This window comes from Acipenser ruthenus, chromosome 23 (genome assembly GCF_902713425.1).
Source record: "Acipenser ruthenus chromosome 23, fAciRut3.2 maternal haplotype, whole genome shotgun sequence".
NCBI lineage: Eukaryota > Metazoa > Chordata > Actinopteri > Acipenseriformes > Acipenseridae > Acipenser > Acipenser ruthenus.
The window spans coordinates 18,175,675-18,189,632 of NC_081211.1; the positions used below are offsets into that span (position 1 = coordinate 18,175,675).

A 13,958-nucleotide genomic window follows, 5' to 3' on the forward strand; every position below is an offset into this window, starting at 1 on the left:
ATCCCAGTGTTGTGTGTTTCATGCAGGTATGAGTCTGTTCTGAAGCTGAACAGGATGAAAACAACAGAGAGAGGCCAGTACACTTTCTACGCAAGAAACGCAAACTCAGACTCGTCAGTTACCTTTCACATTCAAATACACCGTGAGTTAGAGCCCCTTTTCATATTTTAATTACATTGTAAATCATGAAACAAGCTTAAGACAATTGACAAAATGCAAAATCACATTCTAACAATCCAACTGGCAGACTTGATGTTTGTGTGCTAACTATGTGGATGGTTATTGATTTGGCGTTTGTGTTCCTATCCCTCTGGTAGAGAAGCCTGTTGCTTCTGTAGGCTTTCAGAATACCACAAACCAGCTGCTCTGCAAAGCTTCTGGTTACCCAGCCCCCACCATTCAGTGGTACCAATGTCCTGGAATCCAAGACCGGTATGAAAATGTATTTTATTGATCCTCACAATAGATTATCTAAATGCAGCTGCTCTTTTATAGCATACACATTTTATATATATATATATATATATATATATATATATATATATATATATATATATATATATATATATATATATATATATATTGTAGATAGTGGAAATGATACTTAAGGGTAACTACTGTAGGATTGGACATTTTAAAACATTACTATGCCAGACATACTGAATTTTTTTTTTATTCTTGGCCCTGTAGCTGCACAGAGAACGACACAGGAAAGATTGAGCAGCTAAGAGGAAATACTATCATCTTGCAGACAGCCCCCTATGGAAATATTGAGGTTGAGAGCTCTGTTACCGTGGGGACATTCAATGAGAGGATGACTGTGGAATGTCTGGCATCAAACTTTGCAGGAGAAGATCATGCAGCAATTCTGACAGAAGTCATAGGTGAGTCATAGGTGACGATATCTTAATTTCTGATTGTCCCTCACCAATGTAACATATATTCAAATGATCTTAACAGTATTCCTAAATAATAGCACACACACACATATGCTGTATATATATATTTTAGCCATTACGGCAGTTTTATAGCAGAAGATCATGTCTTCACAATCTGTATCTGTACACATTAAAATGTGTGAGTTAGATAAACCTCATAAGACCTGTACATTTTCCAGTGGGTTAAATAACTTAGTAAAAGATGACCAGCAAAGGAAAATTAAGAATAGTTTTAGATTTATCCTACACAACACAACATTAAAGAATGATAAGTGATGCTTTAAAACAAATTAGCAACATCTCTGGTCCAATTGTTTTAAGAGTTTGTAGTCTAAATAACACTTCATTTCAGCAGCACTGTATTATAACTGCAGTGGTAGAGCTTTGTAAATGCTTCTAAAGGTCTACAGCAGGAACATGATAGCATGTATTAATGCAGCACTGCTTAGCAGGTCAATAACAGTGCATTGAAAACATTATGTTTTTATTCCAGTAATTTTAGAAAAAAAACATCATGTACCTTCCTTTTTTATTGCTCAATTTTAAATGTGTCCATTAGTAAGAATTGTTTATGAGAAACGTGAAGTATTTATTGCTTCCTATTAAAATACTAGCGTAAGAGTTAAATATAGAGTACCAAAATAAGCAAGTCTTGGGAACCACAGACAGAAAACGTTCCCATCAGTTGGCATAACTTGAATTCTAAAACAAGTATTTAAGGATATAATCCTTCAGCCCAAAGGGAGTGCACAGTATCGGCCACACATACTGTACAGTAAGGCACAGTATTCATAACTTTTAGCTCACATTTTATTGAAAGACTGTGGAATGTCAAATTGTGATTAGTATGAAATAAAAAAATAAAAAATCACCAATCACAATTCTTAAATAACTAAAGAACAACTTACAGTGAGTGTAGCGAACAATGAGGAAATGAGGAAAAACATATGAATAATCACAATAGTGACTAGGGTCCAGTATAGCCAAACGATCCACGCATTATCCATCACATCTCCATGCTGTGGATATACTGCATTGTGAACACGTTTTACACATTAGGAATGAAATGATTAAACCTGTTCAGTGCAGGTTCTTAGGATTTGGAGTAAAGCTGAAAGCAAGCTCCAAGCCAGTTACAGGGAGTTGTACAATGTTTTTTTGTTTTGTTTTGTTGGAGTGTTGTTTTAACTACATAACCGTCTGTTTTACAGAAAGGTCCTACTTGGTCAATGATGAGCTGTTCAAGCCAACTCTCACAGCTTCCATAGCCGTGGCAACGCTCTTCCTGATTCTTCTCATGATCCTTTTATACAAGTACAAACAGGTCAGAGCCTTATATGTTACAGCTAACAAAACAACATAAAGAGTACTTGTCGTGCACTGCCATTTGCTATACACTTATGAAATATGTTGTTTCGAAAGGTGCACGGTGTTGTACTTGGAATGTCCTCTTCTCATACACCATAAACAGTTTAAAAAATGTCCAAAAATGTAATTAAAAAATAATGACTAAAAAATAAAATAAAGCTATTTGTTGTTCATTGTAATGTTGCTCAAACCTGTCACAGCAAAGTTCCCTTAATGGATGTACTGTAATGTCTCGGATTTCAGAAACCCAGGTATGAAATCCGTTGGAAGATCGTTGAAGCAAATAATGGGAACAACTACACATTCATTGACCCAACCCAGCTTCCCTACAATGTCAAATGGGAGTTCCCCAGGGACAAGCTACGCCTAGGTAGGGCTTTCAAAACACTTTACATGAAGTGTCTCTAGTTACTGTGTACTTACATAGTAAATACATATGTACTTACACATAATTACAACGCTATTATGCATTGTGGGGCAGCAGTGTGGAGTAGTGGTTAGGGCTCTGGACTCTTGACCGGAGGGTCGTGGGTTCAAATCCCACTGCTGCTGTACCCTTGAGCAAGGTACTTTACCTAGATTGCTCCAGTAAAAACCCAACTGTATAAATGGGTAATTGTATGTAAAAATAATGTGATATCTTGTAACAATTGTAAGTCGCCCTGGATAAGGGCGTCAGCTAAGAAATAAATAATAATAATAATAATTGTTACAATGCACTTAACGTGCTTTTTGCACAATATTTTTAAGTACATAATTGTATCAGAAAAGAGTTAGGGTTAGGTTTAGGGTTAAGGTTAGGGTTATATCATGCAAAAGATTTACACATCAAGTACATTGTAACTATGAATAATAGCATTGTAATTATGTGTACGTAGACATGTATTTACTAAGTAACTACTGTGTAAATGCACAGTAATTAGAGACAGTTTATGTAAAGTATTCCCGAGGTTCTTAATGAAAACAGAAAGGCAGTGTAGTCATGATGTTGAGCACTGCATGTGAGAACGATTGTATAAACAGCTCTTTTTTTCCAGTGGAACATTTGCATCTGTCTAGTCTACCAAATTAGCAACAACTAAGGTGTCTAGTAATTACAGGCTTCAGTTTATCATGTTAGCAATTTTTTTTTTTTTTTTTTTTTTTTTCCATGGGAACTTTTTCACATATTCAGTAAAATATATAATATGTAGAATTTACAATTCTTGTCATAGGAAAACAAAATGGACAAATAAACTAGCAATCATTTCTTGGGAGTTACACATTAAGATCCATTTGTGTAATGTTTCACATACATGTGTCCATTGTGAGCAGCCATGCCATTGTAGATGTTTAAATGAATGGAACTGAAAGATGTGGCCGTGCTTCATTTGTTTCAGGAAAGATCCTGGGTGCCGGTGCATTTGGAAAGGTTGTTGAAGCAACAGCCTATGGTCTTGGGAAGGAAGACACTGTACTTCAAGTAGCAGTGAAGATGCTTAAACGTAAGTGCATTTGCAAACTGTTGCTTGAAAGATAAAACTGGACAAGAGCCAGGTACCAGTATAAGCACTATTAGACCTGTTAATTACTATATATTTATAGCGAGTGCCCATTGTGATGAGAGGGAAGCCCTGATGTCAGAACTGAAGATCCTGAGTCACCTGGGACATCATAAGAACATAGTAAATCTGTTGGGAGCCTGTACACATGGAGGTAGGGGTGTGTGTGTGTGTGTGTGTGTGCGTGCGTGCGTGCATGTGTGCACTTGTTACCTATTGGAGATTAGTTAGCTGGTCTGTTATAAGTTAAATAATCAAAACAGACTTTAAAAATCAGTATTTAAATAACTCTAAGTCTTTAAGTATTTTTTTCCCCCTACAAATAAACATGTTTTCCAATTGTTTAGGCCCAGTCCTTGTTATCACTGAATACTGTAGCTATGGAGACCTACTGAATCTCCTCAGGCAAAAGACAGAGAGTTTTCTAGCCAATGCAGTGAGTGAGCCCATCCTGGAAGAGACCAGTGACTACAAAAACTTGAGCATCAACAAGAAGTACATAAGAAGGTACTTTTAGTAAAAGATAAGGGTGTCTATTCAATCTGTCTAGATCAGTGGTTCCCAAACTGGTCCTGAGGACCCATTGTGTCTGCTGGTTTACATTCCAGTTGAGCTCTCGATTACTTAACTAGACCCTTCATTGAACTGATAATTTGCTTAATTCGACCTTTTTAATTGTTTTCAGCTGTTAACAGTTGCATATTTCAGGTTAGCTTATAATATTGTATAAGTAACTTGAACTCTGCAACTGTTTAAGAGCTGAAAACCAATACATCCATCGCTGTATAGATCGATTGCATAGACTCCATGGTTTTAAAAGTGAGAATTTATTTTTTATTTTTTTACTTCTAATGCTTTTTTTATTACACTTTTTTTATTGAGTGCTGTCAATTTGCAACGCTTTTTACTACTTCAGTATACATTGAAGATGAAAATTGTATATTTTTCTACTCTTGGGTATCACTGCTTCTTGTTTATTGAGAGGACAATTGCATAAAAACAAATAAGCACCATGTCAAACCTTTAAAGGGTAGCCATTTCAAATGGCCACTGATTCCATATTTTTATATTATTACAGCGACAGTGGTATTTCAAGCTCCTCTTCGGATGGTTACTTGCAAATGAAGCCAAGTTTTAATGGTTCCAGATCTGCTCAAGGTAAATAACAGAACCACTTTAAAATATGTACGCCAGCATTTGAACAGTGAGAGTTCAGTAACAATGGCTTCTACAATAGTTTCACACTGTGCAACCTATTCACTGTTAGTTTTCTTATTTTAATTATTTAAATGACAGCCTACTTAGTTCCCCCACAGTTTAGATAAATTAAAAAGACCCCTGTATTCCCTAGTAAAACTCTGTAATACGCTGGCTTTTAGTGTGACCAGTGTTTGGCACTTGGGTGATTTCAGGATCCATGTGTGATGGTATACAGGAGGATGACTGGTCCCTGGACATGGATGACCTGCTCAGGTTCTCCTATCAAGTTGCTCAAGGTCTGGACTTCCTTGCTGAGAAGAATGTAAGGATTAGCATTCATTTTGTACTAGTCTGATTCAAACTGAAGCTGGTATTGTATGCCATGTTGTCAGTTTCAGCTTTAATTCCAGTCTGAAAAGGATTATTTCAGGGACTTTTCCTGGGAGATTACTATCTTCTCTCCGGCGGGATGCCTGTGTTGGTTTTCAAATGCTATTCTTAGAATAATAAACACAGTCCAGGCATTAATGTATTATAGATCTTTTAAAAAACATAATGTACACATCTGTTTGCAGCAGGAATGTAATTGAAATATTGACGTTTCCATCAAATCTTGTTTACTGTTTTCATAAATGCTTAGGCCTCGACAGCCAGTGATGGGCAAGCTATTATAAAATGGGACCCTTTTGCCAGGTTGCCATAGTGATCTAATATTTGTATATTTTGTGTTCAGTGTATTCACAGGGATGTGGCCGCGAGAAACGTCTTGTTAACTGAAGGACGAGTTGCTAAGATCTGTGACTTCGGGCTGGCGAGAGACATCATGAACGACTCCAGCTATGTGGTGAAAGGAAACGTGAGTGAGAAAACACATGTGCATTTACACAGTCAATCCTCTATAGTATGGTTATTTACAGCAGAACCTGTACATCTGGAAATTACCAATGCAACACTTCCTTCAAGGAGGGTAGCTATACCAAACTATCATTTACAGTTTTGAAATGAGACGCACTGTACATTGTGGAAATAATCTTTACCCTGGGTTACTTGTTAGTTTTACGATTGTGGAAATGTTGGGGAAAAGGTTTGACAGGTGAGTTGAGGGTAAGAGGTCTAGAAGGGCTGGCACTGTATAAAATGTATTTGGTTGACTGTAATGTAGTTGGGATGTTTACCAGGTACTGCTGTTTGTAATGAACTCTATTGCTGGTTCCATGGCTCTGCAGGCACGTCTCCCAGTGAAGTGGATGGCCCCAGAGAGTATCTTTGACTGCGTGTACACTTCTCAGAGCGACGTCTGGTCCTATGGCATTCTACTCTGGGAGATCTTCTCATTGGGTAATGGCATACTGTGTATTATGTTCTGAGACATTGGGTAAAGTAGTGCTTGCTAGAAAGCTTACAAGTATGTATTATGCAATGTACATTTCTTTTTAGAACTGTGTTTATGAGTTTAAATATGAATGGCAAAAACAGTGGAGACACTCTTCTTCTCAGCTATGAAAGCTGTTCCACATATTTGATAGATTTTTTGGGGGGGAAACCCATAATGTTGAAACAGAGTGATTCAGCTGAAGCCAGGATTACACAGGCCTTGGATAAAGGCGTCTGCTAAATAAACTAATAATAATAATAAATGTATGATGGTTATATTACAGCTGTTGCATAGAAACCATATTTAAAAAGCAAGTGGGAATCAGGAACTGGGATTGGAAAGTAATATCATTATGATTTATTATGTTAGGGACAATAGTCACGTGATGTATCATTCTGTAAATATTATTACCTCCTAACAACTAAAATGGCCTTTAGACATATTACTGACTTGCATGGATTTTGTATAAGAGAAACGTATTCTTTTCCAGGCAAGGGCCCGTATCCCAGCATGCTTGTAGACAGCAAGTTTTACAAAAAGGTGAAAGATGGATATCAGATGTCCAGACCTGATTATGCGCCTCCTGAAATGTAAGTCTAATCGACAGAGTTAAACAAGTTGTTAAAAATAATAATAATAATAATAATAATAATCCAAATACACTCTTTTTAATATTTCTAATCGTGCATGAAGCATGAGAGATCCAGTATGTCCCTCTTTTATATTTTATAAAAAAGATACACAGGAATGTGGTCAACAGAAACAGACACGAAGCAATTAAGTTTTACTGTAAAATAATACAGCTTTAAAGCAGCATTTTACATAGGAAGATCAGTACGCTGAGCTTCCCTATTTGTTTGAATATTACAGCCCTGAGAAGCCTACATTCAAACGTACATTTTGATTAAGTGTTTTGACACAGGGATGGAAACGTCAGGCTTTGTGGTTGCATAGCTACATTATCCATTATCCAGAAGAAATGATCAAGTGAAGAACAACAAAAGACATCTCCCATAACTGTGCACCGTATTTCTGCAAATATAACACTCAGCCATTTACAGATACTGGAGAATTTCTGCATGTTTTAAGTTGCAAATAAAAATGCTGTCACTTGTACTTCACTAATAGTTCAAGTTTTTCTTTTTAAATGAATGAATCCATTACACTTTATTATTATTTATTTCTTAGCAGACGCCCTTATCCAGGGCGACTTATAATTGTTACAAGCTATCACATTATTTTTACATACAATTACCCATTTATACAGTTGGATTTTTAATGGAGCAATCTAGGTAAAGTAGCTTGCTCAAGGGTACAGCAGCAGTGTCCCCCACCGGGGATTGAACCCACGACCCTCCGGTCAAGAGTCCAGAGCCCTAACCACTACTCTACACTGCTGCCCTACTTTAAATTAATGGTTGGAAATGCCTATTCATTCCAAAGGAATAGCTGTTACTTCTACGGTGTTCCACTTAAATTACAAATCTGTGGTCATTAAAAAATAATGAACTAGTAACAAGTTCAGACTGCCAAATCACTAATACAAAGAAAATATATATATGCCATATATGTATAATATAAACTTTGCGTATATATTTAAAATATAGTGCATGCAAGCAGTTGTGTTGTACGGGGTTAGCTAACCATTTATGAAAACATGCTTGTACCCTGCATTCCATTGCTTTAGATACACCATCATGAAAATGTGCTGGAACTTGGAGCCAACCAAACGACCAACTTTCAACAAGATCGGGCAGCTCATTGAAAGACTGCTGGGAGATGAAACCAAGCAGGTACAGTAAGAGATACAACAAATAATAAAATGTGTTCTGAAAATTCACTATGATTAGCCAAGGTTTCATTTGACAGATAACTCAGTGGTCTACATAAATCATACTAGTATTTTCCTTCCATTTTTAGTGGGTTTTTCTGGTTAAACATACATAAAAATTATATGCAGAAGTATATATATATATATATATATATATATCTCAAACTAACACCAGAATGTATATTTAAACAATGGTGTAACCAGGAAGCATCTGCTTTCAAGAAACAATTCTTTCTTAAATAGTGCTGTACTGTATTCACTCTCCTAGTCTAAAAAGGGGCACTAGAGATTCTAACTAAAACCGTTTTGTGGTGTTCTATTAATGCTAAAATCCTTTATATAAAGTTCAAACATTCACCCAGTTTTCTGCTTCTAGAAAAGAAGTGTGTGACTGATATTTTCTTGCTGTTATTGACAGGACTATGAAAACATCCAGTGTGCCACCACTGAAGAAAGTGAACCCTGCAATGACCCAAAGTCATGTGACCAAGGAGAGGAGGACCAGCCCCTACTGAAGACAAATAACTATCAGTTCTGCTAAACTAGCCACTTCCATCTTCATGGACCTACTGTACAGTGGGTCACTTTTCAAGAGGCAAAGGGGTGTTTTGGAGCTGGTGCGAGTGAAGCTCTGACTTGATATTACTCCAGTACAGCCTTCTGTTTTTAAAGGCACCTTTCTATATTATAAATTGCTAATAGAAAAAAAAAACCTACCCTTTCGAAGAATGAAACTTTTTTACATAGCCATTAACTGTTCTCATTGCTGCACTGTGTTTATTTTTATCACACGTTTGTTATTCAGGTGGACGATTCTGAAACTAGCAGAAACAGAGTGTGAGATCCTCTTTTTTTCAAGCACTATCACGTAAGCCAGCATGCGTTAACTCACCTCAGAGCAACACAGGGTCCCTCTCTGCAAAATCAAAACACCAAGTCAGCAATTTTCAGGGGAAACGAAAGTTCGGATTGTTGCATTTTTCATTGTTTACTATGGTCTGGCAAACCACTTTCTTAGGTTACTTTAAGATCAGAAGCCAAGTGATCCACAAAGTGGTTTTTGGCTTATATAGGCCTCTAAGAAATTTGATAGACCTAAAAGTCAGAGAGCTAAAGCAGCTTCCTTACATGCAACAAGAATCTCAATACATTTTAGAATACGGGTGTGTTTACACTTGGGTGGGGGAAAGACGGCCACTAATCACAACTGGAATACGTTAAGCTTTTTGGTGAAACAGTACAAAAAAATGTGTCTTGCACGTTAACATCTGATGACGGAAATGTGTATTGACATAACCATTGCTTCCCTTTCTTTAACGGGAAGTTGGCAGGAGAATATTGAACATGATGCAACTTTAGCTGTTGTCACCCCTTCTGTTACTGCGCTAATTCAAACAGAAGTCAGCGGTATTGATTCTGTTATTCAAGTCCATGTGTAGTTACAATGTAGTAACATAGTGAATGTAATTATAATTACAAAATATGCTAGCAACTATCAATAATTGCAAAATATGCTAGCAGCTCTCAATAATTTTCATTTTGTAATAAGTATATTGCTGCATTGTAACCGTACAACCATATATGTAAAGACTGTTATTGCAGTGTAGTTAAAGTGTTACTGAACGTCACTTTCCTGTAGTGTGAACACACCCAATGTGACCTGTTTGTATCTTGAGGTGAAGGCCCTTGGTTTACTTTCAAAGCCCTCATTTCAGTCCGCTGAAATATAAAACTCACTGGGCATGCCTGTTTCAAAATTGTTTAAAACTGACACATATCTTTTTTTTTTTTTTTTTTTAAATGACAGATCATGGATTTGCTGACTTGGAATTTGTTTTATAATACTATATTAATATTTAATATAATGGTCAAACTGTTTTAACCATATTAATTGACTAGAAAATAAGTGGGTAACAGCTCATTGCCTCATAGTTTGGATTTGTCTTCTTTCCAGCTGACAAAAAAACGGACCAATCTGACAAGAATAAATTCCTGTTAAAGAGATATTCTCTCTTTTTAATTGATCATAAGAAAACTTATATAACATCTGATAAAATGCTGCATTTAATGTAAGTGGTTCTTAAACACCTACTTAAGCCTTTTTGATTGCTTGTTTCCAAATTAATGATCTTGCCAAATTAAAATTTGTTTAGATGAATATTAACTATTTTAAGGACTATTTTGATTAATTAAATCTCTTCAGCTGTTCAGAGACTATTTATTTAAATTCATAGCACTGGCTTAAACTCTCAGCCCCACATACACATATATTAGACAGATAAAAGGTTACACTGTCACATGATTTGAATGAAATGAGGAATGCTGTTAGTCCCAGTACATGGAATTCTCCAGACAAGCTCAAGGCCAAATAAATGCAATGCTTTATTAAAAAAAACTTGGAGTAGTCAGTTTAAACCAAGGCTAAATATCAGAAATGGGGTTTGCATTATCATAGCGAGACGTGAGGTTGCATTCCTTTTAATTACTGCTTAGTTCATACGAATTTAATATAAATTCAGCAAATTCAGTAGTTGTTCATGTGTAATTACATTGTTACTAATGAAACTTAAACTTAAGCATTCCCAATTCCTGTTGGGTGTTTGTGAGCTCATGTCATTTCCATGTGTATCTACTGTATATAAAAACAGTTCAGTTTTCAAATACATGCACAAGACATGGACCAAACAAACTTTCAGATAATCTGGTTTCAGTGGTAGGTTCAGGTGAAAGATGGCTTTAAATGTTCATTTTTATTTGGGGATATTTTGTCTGGGGATGCACAATCGACAGCTAGAGCTTAAAGGGTACATAAGGACCTTTTTATTTTATTGTGTTACATGTTCCCATATGTAACTGAGGTGGATTTACCAGTGAGAAGGAGGATGATGGGAAATGTAGTTCTGAGAGGTCCATGCAGCTACATGGGAAGCCATCCTGAGGCAGGGAATGTTTAAAAGTTTAAAAAGTGGTCAAAATGTAAAAATAAACAAAAAAAAAAACAATACACACACCTTGCGTAAACAGCGACACATGGTAACATGTAACACAATACAATAAAAAGGTCCTTATGTACCCATTAATACTTTTGATTATTTTAAAATGACACAGTGCCCTATTCAGTGATGTTTCCTGTTTTGTTCTAATATAAGTGAGCACGGGGTACTTCATTTTTCTGACAGTAATATATATATATATATTTTTTATTTTCTGTGGTATATTATCTATGTAGCATACAGCACATCTACTGCCAGTATTATTGATGATTTGAGCATTGAGATATGATATTGATGAGTGTTAATCTTAAGAAACTTGTGGAGTCGTTATGACTGGTACCCCAGGCCGGGGCCTATTTTTAAACAGGCTGGGATTCATTTGTTTTAAACAGGCCCCAGCCTGGGATATACACTGCCATTTTAGTCTCTTGGTGTTTGTTTATTTCAGCAAAGATTATTTGTGAGAAAGAGACCCCAGATTTCTGAAGACTCAAGGAATGGGAAGATGTTTTTAAATATTTTGCAGCTAACAAATTAAGTATGTTAAAATGTAACACAACGTTCTTCTGTGTTGTTATTGTGTTTTTTAAATAAATCATTTTGAGACTTTTCTGAATTGTACGACTGTCATCAATAATGAGCAAACGTACTGTCTACGTGTGAACGATAGACAACATTTAACACATGCATAAGGTGTCACTTTTTGTGCTCCCTGTGTGAAAAGGTCAAACGATGTGTAAAATTTGCAGTAATAATAATTCAGGGTCAAGGCTGGGGTTGTAAGTTTTCAAATTGGGTGGGCAGTACAGTACCAAAACCTGGAGTGGCTTTGAAACCTGTTTGGAAGCTTTTTTTTTAACCAAATCCCAATTTCCAAAATTTCAGATGCTTTCTGAAGCTCAGATTCTGTACAAGCCTATACTTTAGCCTATACAGTAAGCTCCCTAATTAATCTAACACAATTTGTAATATGTTTCAAAACCTTTTGAATGTACTGCTCTTTAACTGTATTTAGTACTTGCCTAAAATATATTTTAATATTGTAAAGTGCTAACTTATTGGTGATGTACCATTCTTTGATTTTTATTGTCACTGGTACTAAAATAAACTAACCACATTTAATAGCTTGTTTCTTTCTTTTTTTGAATCTTGGCATGTTGTGTTATTATCTTGGTGCATTCTGGATGGATCGTATCCAGTGTGTAATTGACCCTTTAAAATGATTATACAAATATAATATGAATATAATAATAATATGAATAAAGGTGTTTTTGTATTCTTAAGAGAGCAAATCCAACTACATCCACAAATAGCCTTGCTTAGTTTATATTTGGGGATACAAGGAGCTAAATATGCTGCTTTACTTCCTAATATACCATACAACTTATTAACTTGATTTTTATGTCTGCTTTAACATGTTAGACATGAGTTTTTTGTTCTGTGTTTTGAAATTTCCTCCTGGAGTCTATTTTCAGTTGTTTCCTGTAATTTCGTACAGTTGTGGTTTTTGTACAATTGTAACTGATGTAGACTGAATTTAAAGACAGACATTGAAAGATAGGTTTCAGATGTTCTTTATGTTGCCCAATGTGCTGAGCTTTCATTCTGTCAAAAAGATCGACGTGATGCTTTTTTCTTTTTTTTTTTTTTTTTTTTAATAAAATAAAAGCACAACATGCGAAGAAGCATTTTAATAGAAATATTAGGTTATATTTAGGTTTAGAGTGATTTAGGTTGAGAGATTGAGAGTGATTACAATGGGATGAACCAGTTATACTGGTAATCCTATACTAGTATGTATCATTGTAGTGTTGGTTTGCAAAATCCATTGTGTTGCCATTGCTGGTAAAGCTATTGAAAGAATTGACCTTGTTACTAAGTTTCTGTGTTTTTTTTTTAAGTTACAGAACTACCATGCAACCACTATGGTGCACATAGGAGATCCTAAATAAAGTATAGGGGTTGTAGCTTTGTATATCAATTAGTTTGATTTTGAGAAAGGTTACTGGGAAATTGACTGAAGTTTTTTAAAGTTCTAAAAGCAGCTGAAAAATGGAAAAAAAGACCAGCTTGCCAGTGACATGGTAAAAGTCATTGCAACGGAAATGGTGTACAGGGTATTCTGGGCACTTCTCTTCTGAAACAGTTTGAAGAAGTTGCTCAATACTTTAAAGGAACAAACTATTCTAATTCACCCTGAAACCACAAACCTTGGAATTTAAAATTCCTTTCAGCATCAGTTGTGTCATCCGTGCATCTGCTTGTTAGTCATCTCATTACCATATGAATGTACAATGCATGGCATACAACAATGCTCAAGCTATGCCACTGACACAAAAACAGGAATAATTCAAGTCCTGGAGGCTTTTCCCTGTGACTGCATGGATAACTTGAATACCTGGAGCATTGCACCCTAAACAATGCGGTATCAGTGTTGTAATGCATTCTGAGAAAAAGCAAGCTCTGAAGCTTGGGAGAAACAGAACTGATCTAGTCAGAAGAACTATGAGAAGAATTCCTCTTCTTTACAGAGAAATAAACCATCCATGCTCTATTTACAGAATAGCCAAATGTGGTACAGTGCATTAGGACCATCAAAAAAACATAGAGCTAACAAAATAATTCCAGTAAATCTGAACTAATACTTATAACTGTCTTTGATGGTCTCATTTTACTGTGTAAAAGATGTGGACGCATTCTAGAACCTATACG

The 13,958-nt window shown here is 35.8% G+C and overlaps 1 protein-coding gene across 2 annotated transcripts in view; it reads left to right on the forward strand.

The window, feature by feature from the left end:
• csf1ra (colony stimulating factor 1 receptor, a) overlaps positions 1-12,368 on the forward strand; it is a 31,156-nt gene extending 18,788 nt beyond the window's left edge. For both annotated transcript variants that reach the window (XM_058996744.1, XM_034022232.3), the window contains 15 exons: positions 27-142; positions 318-432; positions 691-884; positions 2,150-2,262; positions 2,550-2,676; positions 3,686-3,790; positions 3,891-4,001; positions 4,195-4,354; positions 4,926-5,005; positions 5,260-5,369; positions 5,781-5,903; positions 6,274-6,385; positions 6,913-7,012; positions 8,110-8,215; positions 8,672-12,368. In XM_058996744.1, coding sequence (XP_058852727.1) covers positions 27-142; positions 318-432; positions 691-884; positions 2,150-2,262; positions 2,550-2,676; positions 3,686-3,790; positions 3,891-4,001; positions 4,195-4,354; positions 4,926-5,005; positions 5,260-5,369; positions 5,781-5,903; positions 6,274-6,385; positions 6,913-7,012; positions 8,110-8,215; positions 8,672-8,794 — 1,795 coding nt within the window. In that variant the 3' untranslated portion in view covers positions 8,795-12,368. The remainder of the gene's footprint in view (positions 1-26; positions 143-317; positions 433-690; positions 885-2,149; positions 2,263-2,549; positions 2,677-3,685; positions 3,791-3,890; positions 4,002-4,194; positions 4,355-4,925; positions 5,006-5,259; positions 5,370-5,780; positions 5,904-6,273; positions 6,386-6,912; positions 7,013-8,109; positions 8,216-8,671) is intronic.
• Positions 12,369-13,958: the final 1,590 nt, after the last annotated feature.